The sequence below is a fragment of the Phaethon lepturus genome, unplaced genomic scaffold (genome assembly GCF_000687285.1).
Source record: "Phaethon lepturus isolate BGI_N335 unplaced genomic scaffold, ASM68728v1 scaffold26899, whole genome shotgun sequence".
NCBI lineage: Eukaryota > Metazoa > Chordata > Aves > Phaethontiformes > Phaethontidae > Phaethon > Phaethon lepturus.
The window spans coordinates 16,269-28,995 of record NW_010564560.1 but is presented as its reverse complement, the minus strand read 5'-3'; the positions used below and the strand labels follow the sequence as shown (position 1 = coordinate 28,995).

The window sequence follows — 12,727 nt, the reverse complement described above, 5'->3', positions numbered from 1 at the left end:
TTTTTTTTTTTTTTTTTTTTTTTTTTTTTTTTAAGCAAATCCAGTTAACCAATCGTACATGCCTGCTAATGAGACTGCTAACGCTCAATACCCTTCAGTTTTACCAACAGCAATTTTCCGGTCTGCAAATTTTGACAGCCAGATTTGACTTCACCATACTGCTCATTAATTTGAAAGTCAAAGAGGGCTTTAAAGAGTCTAACATAAGAACAAATAATACAAATCCCAGCTAAGAGAAATTTTCGTCTTTGGTATTTCTGTTTGTGTGTCATTTTCCTTTTGTGCTAACGTTCTTTAGACAGAAAAGTAGCCCACTGCATGCTGATTAACATATATTTATCTGCAAGTCTTTGCAGGAATTCTGATATTGGCAACATCTGATGATAAAAGCAGATGTCTGAGCCTCAGTGTACTTGTAAATTTTTAACAAAATATATGTTAAGATTTTTGAGTATTCAAACAGCAGTCTTCAAGCAGTTTCCATGGTAGTTTCTATGAAATGCTTTGCAACTTCCAAGGAAAATATTTCCGTGAACAAATAAACTAGCTTTCAATTCACTAAAAATGTGGATTTCTCATTGCTACAAATTTCCCCTTTCTCTTTCCAAACAAAGCACTCACAATCATTTCTGGATAATTCCTTCTTGATGGCCAGAAAAAAACTATTCTCTTCCAGCTGCCACCTAGATTAGGTGACACTATAAGACTACCTTTCTTCCAGTCTACGGTCAAAATCAAACTGAAAATAAGTAGCAGCATGATTTTCCACTGGTCTGTTACAAGAGCTAAGGAAGCTTCTATTACCAAGGAAGATGGGTTATTTACCTGTTACTGCTCTTTTTTAAGGCCTTGTAAGCATTCTTCGTGTGTGTGTATATAGATACATATGTATATGTTGGGTATACATATTCTATCAGGCTATTCTACAATTCTACCTGACTTGGTAGAAAATAAAAGCCTGACTTGGAGCATGGCCCAAGGCCCACCATTGTTACAAAACCAGGCAAGAACTGTTCCTTGCTCTCAGCTCCTTTCCAGCCACGCATTCACATCTTTCTCTAGGACTTTCACAAAGGTAAATAGACAGATGTTCAGCGAAGGTACATGTAACAAACACATTTTAAGAAGAACTGGACAGAAAGTAATCCATCTTACTTCTTGAAATGCTTCTCTGTATGTAGGGGTCATTGCAAGCTATACCCAGCAAACGAATGCCTGGCAGATCCCAGAATAGTGACTTAAGTAAAAGCAAACAGACTGCTCTCCCAAAGGTAGCATCACTTGAAGCCTCAGTAAGGCCAGAACATGAGGGGGCGGGAGGGCAGTGGAAGACAGACTGGAGCTCAGCGTCATAGCTTTGCAAATCACAACAACTGGCACGTTCCACAAAGAAACCATTGATTTTGCCTAACTGACATACTTGCAAGAAGCTTTTTCTGAGCTATTTCACAACATGTTTTTCACTGTGAGCCATCCAGAGAAAAATCTAGTTGAAAACTCCTTAGACTGCTGAGCAATCAATATAAAGAGAAACAAGGAGACGTTACAAAAGATCTTAATCTACCAAAACAAGACGACAGGGCACATCCACTGTGTAGGATACTTGGAACAATTTTGGCTGCAGTCATAGAGAGTCTTTGAACAATATGGAATAAAGGTAAATTACATGCCTGTCTTACAACAAGACAGCATTCAAAGGGCAGACCTATCCTCAGATGAAACAATAGCCAAGTAAGGCCTGAAACTCTCGCACTCTTGTAAAAATAACTATCCAAAGGCTGCATTTGTGAAAAAGGAAAACATGGCTAGGAGTTCAGTCAGTTTTCCTACTGAAATGAAAGAACAAGAATGAAACTCCACGTGGAACTGAGTTCTTGCTAGGAAGAAAAGGCCTAATTATGCCTTTCAAAATCCTGCTAGGAGTAGTCCAAGAAAAACATCTTGGAGATATAACGATGACATAAGAAAAAATGTAACCATTTAAGCAAATAAATCAAATAAATAAATAGTTGATAGCTTTCTCTTTTATGATAAAAAGACCATTTGTGACTGAAAAAAACCCAGCCCAACTCCAAGAGCAGTTCGACATCCCAACTCTAAGATGGCAGGAGCTGCCCATGTGCAGTGGCAGATGATCTGGTAATAAGGGCAGGGTTCGGGGTTTTCAAATAGAAGACACAAAATTCTGAAATTAAAACTGCCTTGACCACTGATCAACTAACAGTATTGCCAATGCTCAAGCTGAGATCAGGTATATGAGTCTTGCTGTCCATGGGATCAGATATCCATCAAAATCAGAAGAATGGTCTTCTCAGTCAGAAAAAGAAGTGTCCGCAACTAAGTGAGCAGACCCCAAGAGGGAGGGGGATGAGAAGGGGAACAAAATGGCATTACTATACAGATGTTGTTTAGCACCTGCCAAAACAAAGAGAACAGAAGACATGACTTAGGACAGATGTCATGATTTCCAACTCAATACTGGGAAGACAGTCCAGCCTTCCAGAAACATGTGAATTTCTGCCTGCTTGTGCATCTGAGGTGCCATGAGGTTCAGAGGTGTGTGTCCGTGTGATGCTTGTTGAGAAAGACTCCTGGTAGGTTATTAGAGTAACTGAAGTTCAGAACCACCCCACTAACTAAAAGGTCTTGGTCATTAAAGAGTATAGTTGTATTTCTATTCATTCCAAGCACTGAGAGAGAATAAAATTCAATTTCTGAGAATTAAACCTAAGACCTTCCAAACTTAGTGCAAGACAAATTAATTATGAGAGAAGTTGTCCCTTACAGACAAGTCATCCAAATAAGGAAAAAACCAATTCTATGTGGTTGGGTGTTGGGTTTTTTTTCAGGTAAGAAATTATCAGAATCAAAATCTTTATAAAAATTTCCTCAGTGCCATAAGTTGCCAAAAGGTACGAATTTAAACTGCGAAGAAGCATCTTTAATAAAGACCAGTTGATATGCAAGCCCAGTGCAAAAACAGAATTACCAAAGTCATCTTCCAAATTAAGACAGCTATTCAGATTTTCTTGTTACTGAATGGACAGTCAGTCCGGTCAGACACTGCTCACACCAAGAGGAAACAAGGGATGAATCTATGGTCCCATATTCAAGTCCTTATACTCACCTAGGAAACAGTCCTAGTGGGGTGCTCAATACCAAAGCAAGAGGTCTTGCATTCCAAATTAATATCAGAGTATTACGAGTCGACTTAATATATGATAATAAACAGCAATACTCAGGGTACTTCTCATTGGCAGAATATGTGTAGAGATCTAAATAAATAATCAATGCAACCTACTAGACTGACAGTCCTCTTCAGAGATCACCATGGGTCAAGGACAGCCTCTTCTTCTGCAGCCAAAACTGCCAAACATGGAATTGCAGCAGCTAAGTTTCCTTTGTTCTTGTTTTGGAAGGTATCTTAGAACTACTGATGGCATCACAGACTCATCCATATGGATCAACAGAAAAGCTTGTTATTTTGCAAGACAAAATAACTAGAAATACCACTTTGTATTTGAATTTAAAGCTAAAGAAAACGAACCTTTGCTTGTGACATAAAAAAGGGTATTTCTGGCAGGAAAAGGAAATTTTCTACCACAGAAAATAAAACTCTTAACCAGGATGAAAAAGGAAGCCATGCACTAGCGGCTATTAATAAGAAATCAACCAGCAGTCAGAAAAGGACATCTAGTCTGACCATGTCAGGGTTGAAGTCCCAAAGGAAACTATAGCCCTTCAAATATACTACAGTGGACCTTGATAGCATGAAAGAGATGATAGTTCAGTTGAGAAACAGCAAATACTAGGACTGATCCAATTCACTCAAAAAGCTGGGAAAAAATTAGTTATAAAGGTATATGCACAGAGAATGGGGTTCAGGTGTGCTCCTATGGATGCTGCTAAGGTGAAACTCTCCAGCTACCGTGGATTAAGGGCACATTTGCATCCTGGACACCTCTCCACAGCAAGCTGTGATTTTATCATCCATCACGCAAAGTGGCAACCCCTGTCCCAAACAATTAACAATACACCCTGAAGAAACAAAACTTTTCTGAGGCAACTTCTAGTTCAACAACATCTGAATGCCCCCCTTTCAGGCTGTCTCTGCGTTTCAAAAAACCACAAAAATAGACACTGAATTCAGACAGCAAACAAAAAAATGCTTCTATGAGGATAGTGAAGAATGTTTTATGAGACTGCTTGTTCTCTCAAAGTTCAGAAATCTTATAGAATACTCAGGTGTAAGCTGAACAAATCACTCCTGGTCTGCAGGTCACTTTCTGTAAAGATTATACAACAAGAATCTCTAATTTAAAGAACCTCAAACTCCATAGTAAAATTTCCAAAGAAGGACATGTAAGGAGTGTTAATACCTCTGTTTCTGAAAAACAGCTTTAATAAGTAGTTGTAGAAGATAGCAGCATATTTGCAGAAGATAGCATATTTCAGGGATGAGTTTAAGAAAAAAAAAAAAGGAGGGACTGAGGAAGTATTAAGTAAAAATCCTTGGGTCAGTTGGAAAAAAGGCTGGGAGAAATTCCATTTGTTTGCTGGTATTTCTACCTTCATCTGCAATGGTATGCTATTTTAATAACAGAGGCTGTAACTGCTATAATGTCATCAGCAGAAGCTTATAAACATGACTGACAAGACTCAGATGTTATTAACGTTTCATTCAAGTAGTTAAAATATAAGACTGGGACAAAGAACTGAATTAGATTCCCATTCTTCACACGGGCCAGCCGTATGGTACTGATCAAGTCCACGACCATGGTTCATTGACCTGTATAGTGCGAATAAAGCACTTTTACTTTCACTAACTGTAAACCAAATCAGAACAGTTTCCTCACAAGATTTCATTTCCTTAATTTTACACTCTTAGGAACACAGGGTTGGAGGATGGTTACTACTTCCCAGTTACTCTGTTGAGTCCCTTGCTGTTATATTGCACAATTCTGCTCTTAAACCAGTCGAGCTATCTTAAAACTAGTTTCCCAACTCCAGTACCACAAGACCAGTCAACAGCTCTCCTCTGTTGTTCCCTAGAAACTGCCTTCAAATTTTCACATTCAATTGATTCACATCCAGTTTACATTTATTAGATTTTGAGCAAGATTACAATACCAGGACATAAAAAAAACAACAGCAACGTGAGCAAAAAGGCCAACCCACAATCCCTTTCTCCCATATTTGTCTAGAGACTTATCATAGACCTCCTCAGCTTTTGATTTGCTAGACTGAATAAACCTTTTAAGAGCTGCCTCTTACAATATGGACTTTACTCCCATCATCATTCAATCTAAGACTGAACACCTCTTCTACAAAGTTTTTGCTCTTTATCTAGGGATCTAGCCCGTCAGAAAGATGTTTCCATGATTTTGCTTTGCATGATTCAGTAAAGAAAACTGCTTAGGGTCTGTTCTTCCCAAGAGCCAGCCTCTGAGTAAAGGAGCTGCTCCACATCCCTTTTTTGTACCTACCCTTAAAAGATCCCATATGTTACAGCAGATCTGTCATCACTGTACATATGTGGGGATCTGTAACACATGAAGCTATAGCATTTCTAACAGCTCTTATAGCGAATCTTTTCTCTGAGCTGTCAGCTAGGTACTACCCCCAAAGATGTTTGCATTTCTTGGAATTCTGCTAGAGAAAGTCTGGTCTGCAGAATTGACTCTGGGTGGGTTGCCTCTGGGTTTCCAAGAGCATCCCTATAAATTGTTCTTCAGCAGAATGTATAAACACTTGATCTCTCTTGCTAAGATAAAAAGATCCTACATGAAGATCTTATATGAAACAGATTTATTCTGTGATCTGTGTAGAGGCATTGAAAAGTAGGCTGTCGCAAAAAAAAATTCAAATCAAACTCTACCAAAAGGTGTGATGGTGATCCTGTCACCCTCTCTTTACTGGTCCCTTTGGGCTCTGCGTTACAACTCTGATATCAAAGTAACTCAGTAACCAGATCCAGCTCCTTACTGGACCTCCTCAACTGGTCAACAGCAGAGGAGTAAGTCAGCTAAAGCACATACTCGCAGAAGCTTCTGCAAGTAAGTATTGGCTTGGAAGAGGCTGCCAGGACTAAGGAAGTCTTATCAGTTTAATATAAATTCCATCAGAATGGCTTTTGAGAAAAGAAGAAAAAATAAAAGTCAGAAAAATGTGGATTTCAGAGCATTCTTCGAAATACTATTAAAGTTGTCTCTTCAGTTATCAGTTTCCATTACTCAATGTTCTATGTAGATTACATTCTTTGCCAAGTAATAAAGTCTCAATGTTAAGGAAAGCAGGATTGTAGTGCTTTAAATGATAAGGTGATGTAGAATAACATGATCTACATTAACAATAATTTAAATTGTTAAATCAGAAGAAGCAAGCCCAAATACAACTAAAAGATTTTAAAACCATCATACCTTCTATTACTTTTATCTGGAATCCGTTTGCTACAAGCCTTGGATCTGACAAATAACCTGATCCATTGAAACTCTGATTTGAATCCTTCTGCATTTTATACAGAGCAGCCATATACTGAGATCCACCAATAAGACTGGAAAAAAAAAAAATCCCCAAAGTGTTAAAACCCAAAATCCTTAATGTGAGAATTAAAGCTGGGAGAAAAACACAGAAAAAAAAGTAGTAAGTGATGAGGAATGATCAAGTTTTAAAAGTATTCTGAAAAAGCAATTTGTTTAAAGAAACAAAATCACAACTATTCACACATCTTAAAAGAGTGACCAAGTTTAGGCATATAGCAATAATTACATCCTGGGGGAAGTTAGCTAGAGCGAAGTCGTGAAAATGTAGAGCATTTAATTTTCCTCTGGGGGAAGCAATTTATCTTTGCTGCATTACCAATGAAACTGGTCAAAATTCATACTTATTTCAACTGGAGTATAACCAGGCCTGCTCATTAGTTTAAGGTCAAAGTACACAGAACAAAAATCTGTTCTTACAGATAAACAAATGTACAAATAATCACAGAATTAGCAAACAGGGCCTCCCCAGAGTTTACTGTAAATAAGTATCAAATGATACTTGAAATAATGTAAAAATTTTTGCTTAGTTGTACTATACCTGTCTGTTAACACAATTGGCTTGTCCAGTTTCTCTACTGGAAGCTTATGATTCATCAGTAATCTTTTATGTAGCAGGGCTTCTTCCAATCTATATGGATTCAGCAACATTAGCTTTTTTTCAGTAGCAAATATCCATACATCAGAAAAACTCTGACGACGGATAAGGAACAGTTCGTGTTCATCGGAATCATTTTTCTTTTGTCTCTGAAGCTGACGTCTAAAGGAACTCAGAGAAAAAGGCACTGTCACAATTTTCGTAGGTTGTTCAGGTTTCCACTTCTTTTCAATTTGAGCACGAAATATCTTGTCAAGCTTCTGCTGGTCGGATGGGGAAGTCTTCAGCTTGGATTTCTGTTTTTCTCCCTCCTTTGTTGGTCGGTGTGCTGCCTGTCCCATAGCTTTCTTGGCCTCTCTGTTGTACCGTTCCAGGTCTTTAGCAGCTTTTATTTCATAACTTAAAAGGGAAAACAAACCAGTAGTATAATCAGATAAAAAACACCCCAAACCTCAACTTCTAACATACTAAAACAAAAGGCAAGGTAACCATTCCAACAGACAAGAACGACTCCTGTGGTTCATTCAAATAGCCACGTCAATATGCCTTCCACCTTCACGGAGGCGGAAGGTGATCAGGGACTGTGCCCCTATTACATTACCCTGTGAAGATGGTAAGTTGGACATTTTCCTTCATCATGACAGACAGCAAAACCTTAACTAGTGAAGGGGGAGGAGTAGACTGCATCATTCAAAGAGCTACAACAAGTTGTTTTTGACCTTAGTCCCAAAGACTATGTTTAACCCTAATTCACAATCAGATACAGAGTTTTGGAAGGAGTTTTGTCCCAGGCACATCCAGCCCAACTCACAAAGTCATTTAAGCTTCTAGAGCTCTACAGAATTCAAGGGGAGTCCATGCACTTAGGTAAGAGCTTGGAGCCTAAATGACTTTATATTAAATAAAGCCTGAGGCTTATGAAGAAGTACATTTGGCTTCAAATGGCCTAAAATTAACCGCAAATAAAAAGCATGAGAAAACAGCATAGATACGATGATCACAGAATTCTGTTAACTAATAAACTTACAGATTTTTCAAGAAGTACTCAATAATAAGCTACTCCTACACGCTAAGTGGTTAAAACATTACTACATACTAAAGCTCTACAACCTGAATGGATTCTTAATGAGTTTGCAAATGTCAGGAAGACAGCTAAACTTTTATAGATGCCAGGTTTATAGTTGCCTACTACATACGAATCTTACTTTTTTGAAGGCCAAAGGAGTGATTTGCTAAATTCCTTCTTTTTTGCCCTTATTTGATAATCTGAATTCTAGCAGGTAATTCAAAGCAGTCCAATCTTCAAGAGAAAAAGTAGTACGATCATATGTAAGTAGTGGAAACAAGTATTTTAGCTGGTCATATTTATTTATTGCTACTTGCTGGAACAGTTTGATTCAATTACGTGTACGCATGCTGGAAAATTAAGGTCAACAAAAGGGTCACCATTTGCAATTAATTATGATGTGCTAGCATTCACATATGGTACCAATATTTAGTTAACTAAAAAAGTCAGCTTAAGTAGTTTCTTGCAATAAATCATGTCCTAGAAAATATGGAGTAAACGTTAAGATAAAAAACATCTGCTCCTTTTAAAAATGAATGGATAAAATCACTTGAACAGAAATTTTCTTATCCCAAATACATCTATAGCTTTGACCAGATCAATAAATACCAATTGTAATGCAGAATATTTACCTATAAGAGAACTGAGCTTTCAGTGATACACTGATAATCCAAAACAAAAGCACTTCCAAAGAAAGTCCAACTTGTCTGTCACTATAGGCTACCAGAAAAATTCCAGCCTTACAAGCTTTGATTGTGAGGGTTTTGCAAATTCATATACATCACTATCAATGATTTGTTCAGAATTGAAGAAAACAGCAGGTTTACAAACTACGAGGTATCACCTTTGCCTTTCCAAAAATCCTTCCAGAGGCAAGTATAATAAACAAGCGCTACAAGATCTCTGCTTTGTGAATTCAGGATCCTTTCCTCAAGCTACAAAACCTAAAGCCAAGGAAATGTGCAAAACTGGATGTAAGGAGCAAAGAGGAAGACTAGAATGAAGTCTGATTTCAAAGGCAGCTTTGGTTTAACTAGAAAAACTTACCACTTTCCCCTTGCTTCTTAAACCCAAATGAAATATTTAGCATATAACAAAACCCCTTTTAATATAAGGTCTCTCAGATCTTATAAGACAAATAAGACTACCTGAATTTGACTATTTGGAGTCAACTCTGACTGGTGATGCCCGCTTGTGTAAATTCATACATGTTCAGAATAGAGAGGCATCCCATTCTGAATGTAATGCCTCTCAGCATCAGCCTCTTCACATGATGAAACCCAATCAACTCAAACTATCATCATGAGTAAGTATTACATTCTACTTCTATGTTTCCTTCCTTCCTTTGTGAAGAGGAAAATAAAAAAAGGTTTTAGTTGCCCACATCAGCTTTTCACAATTGTCTTCTGAAATGCATAGGTTTCAGGTACTGTTTCCTAGGAGTGGAGAATATGGACCTACTGTTATGACTAAACAGATGCTGGGGACAAGCAACGGATACCAATTATTAATATCATTATTCATGATTAGTATCTGGCAGTAGATGAATGGAGCTGGACAGAGATACAATGGATGGGCAATGACCAGATGGTACCACCATGTTACCCCGATCCAAAGGAAAGAGAACATGTTAACTAAAAAGTTAAAATACAGTAAAAAAGAATTTTTACAGAATTGCTAAGCAAGCATATTTTCCCCAATGTAAAAGAGTTGCAAATAATGCATAAACACGCAAACAAGACATGAGATACATGGAAAGTTTATCAGGCAATAAAAAGCTACCGCAAATGTGTTAGTTACTACCAGCCACTGATGATTGTCTGTGTGCACACTCTTACCTGTCAACAGACAGCAAAGGCCACGTTACCTGAAATGATGTTTCTCCCAAGGTACAAATATATTCATGAAGGAGTACTGTAGAGCACTGACAAGGTAATTTGTTAGCTGCACGATAATGTGCATGTGGAAAGGATAAACCTTTCCTCCACCTTCAGGATAACTTCTGCTGACACTGTCATGGCACTCGGAGGGATTTCTCCCGCTCCTACCCAAGCCTAATGTACGAGAAATATTAAGGCCAGAAACACACGCAAGCTGTATTAACTAAGAGCAGAGTGAGTGCAAGAAATTAAATCCTGGCTTTGCAAAACAGGGGGATATATGATGCTGCCAACATGGACATGCATGGAAGCTTTCCTCTTCTATTATAACCTAAAGACCATAACATTTTACATTCCGGTTGAGTAATAAATGCTGTCTTGTTTTGAAAAGGCTATCCTATGTCACTATGAGACATCTGTTGGTTGTACTGCTCCCAGTAGTGATTTAAACTCATTTAAGACCTGCTGGAGAAGCCACAGAGGGAAACAGAGATGCTGAAGCCAAGCACACCCATTGTAACATAAACGCATGACTTTATCATAGAAGGATGGAGGACGAGAGCCCAGGAGAAGAGGTGCCTTGCCAGCAAGACTGCATGAAGTTGCAGGTATAGTGTGCTCAGTAGAACTGAGGCACTTTGGCTGCCCTGTTGTATATACATTTGTTGTTACCTCTAGGTGGCCCAATTTATCCAGAGTATCTGGTAGGCAAGACTTACGTTCTCTGCCAGACATACAACAGTTCTGGATTGTTGCCTTGGAGGAAAAGATGACTGCACATCTCTTCCTATTTGTTGTTTTCTGAGACAATTTTAAAAGATTAGAAGTGGAAAAGAGATACACCAAAGCTGAAATGTATGGATACAACTAGTGGTAAATTTTCCGTTCACTTCAACATCCACTGGACCATACTGCATTCATTCCTACGTATAAGAAAAAGTTAATTACCAGAGAGGTCTCCTTCCTGAACTAATACAAAGCTAATCTGTAGGCACACTCTTAAACATAACAGTTGTACCAGGAAAGCAACCGTGAAATCTCAAAAGCTAAAGCAGAGCAAATTAAAATTTTCTGAAACAGCTGGCAGAACCTTTTGTTTCATTTCATTAAAAGCATGAATATAATTGGAGTAGATTTCTACTATTACATTAATATTTCTGTGAATGCAGAGATGGAGAAATCACTTTCTCACATGTATGGTTTTGTGATCATAGCATGTTGCTTGCTTAGAGAACTTTAAATTAGGTAAATCAGAAGTTAGACACAAAGGTTTTACTTAACTCTGATGGAGCTGGTATTCAGAACAATGCAGATGTATTCAAAAAGTCATGAAGTCAAGGAAAAAACAGATATATTAACAGTAACTCAATACGTATAGCTTCTCTTTTCTTTCCATTCTCCTAATCGAATCTCTCATAAGTGTTAAAATTACACTGTTTTGGCTAGTATAATTTCAATTTAAGTCTTTCTTAACTTCTTCTCCTTGCTTCCGTAACATGAAGAAAACACATTTTCACACACTTCCAATGAGTTTGTTCTTCAGAACCAAAATTGCATTTCCCAAACTTTCTGCTATGAATCACAATACGCATTCAAATCATTACAAGTAAAACTATTGAAGAGCTACTTCTATTTTCCTCGTTTGTGTGATGCCCTATGGTACTTTACATTTTATAAATTACAAACAAAATGTGGAAGGTTTGGTGTTTCTTTGTTTTGTTGTTTTTTGTTTTTTTTTTAAACTGTCTTAGCAAGTCTCAAAATCTGTTATTCTAAGTAATCTTTTACTGTAATATAAGTTCCAAATAAAAACAACATATACATAATATTTTAACTAATACAACCCCTACCCCAAATTAGGCTAAAATATTTCCCTTGCTTGCAGATGCATTTCAAAAACGCAGTGACAATTCATTGTGCAAAAATATGGAATTTAGCTATTCAGATTGTAATCTAAAGAGAGATCTGGTTTTGACTGAAACAGATTAAAATTCAAACTGTACTATACTTTCTGAACCAGCACTAGAATAGCTGTTTATGGGGAAAAAAAAATTTCCTAGTGTCATTTGATTGGGGTTTATAAATACAATTCTGAGGTAGCCTGGGTTGGGATACATACTAAATTTAGACGAAAGGAGTTTACCAAATGTTTGAGTACTAAAGATCCTGAAAAAGAATTCTCACTTTGTAACAATAAAAAAGAACTGCTGGTTGGAAAAAGCTCTGGAGGAACTATATGGTGCCTTGTCCTTCACCACGCTGGTTTTCAGTGCATTGGGAGTAACCATATACAGGCAGCCCTTAGGAAAAAAAAAAGTTTGTAGGATTCAAACAGTACATTTCATTGCCTGTTATCTTTAACAATTCAGTAAAACTGTCCCTGTGTTGCATGGCACAGTGGCAAAATGAGAAACTCAAATCAGCAGTGCATCTATGCACACAGCAAAAGATGACAAGTCACAATATCGATGCTGATCCTGAAAAGCCAAAACTCATTTTCTATTCTATTTTTTTATAAATAATTGGGAAGGTACAATTTTTTTAATTCACTACAGGTGACTCATTGGTTACTACCAGATTTAGAAGCAAGACGGCCTGAAAACTTACTTCTTTTTCTCCTCTTCATTCAAATTCTTCCACTGCT

At 37.5% G+C, this 12,727-nt stretch overlaps 1 protein-coding gene across 1 annotated transcript in view; it reads right to left on the bottom strand.

Annotated features, from left to right (window-relative positions):
• Positions 1–12,727, bottom strand: part of PMS1 (PMS1 postmeiotic segregation increased 1 (S. cerevisiae)) — a 27,536-nt gene that overhangs the window by 5,061 nt on the left and 9,748 nt on the right. The window contains exons 5-7 of the mRNA XM_010294910.1: positions 12,691–12,727; positions 7,081–7,536; positions 6,420–6,553 (exon numbers count right to left, since the gene is read on the bottom strand). The exon at positions 12,691–12,727 is cut by the window's right edge and continues 874 nt beyond it. Coding sequence (XP_010293212.1) covers positions 6,420–6,553; positions 7,081–7,536; positions 12,691–12,727 — 627 coding nt within the window. The remainder of the gene's footprint in view (positions 1–6,419; positions 6,554–7,080; positions 7,537–12,690) is intronic.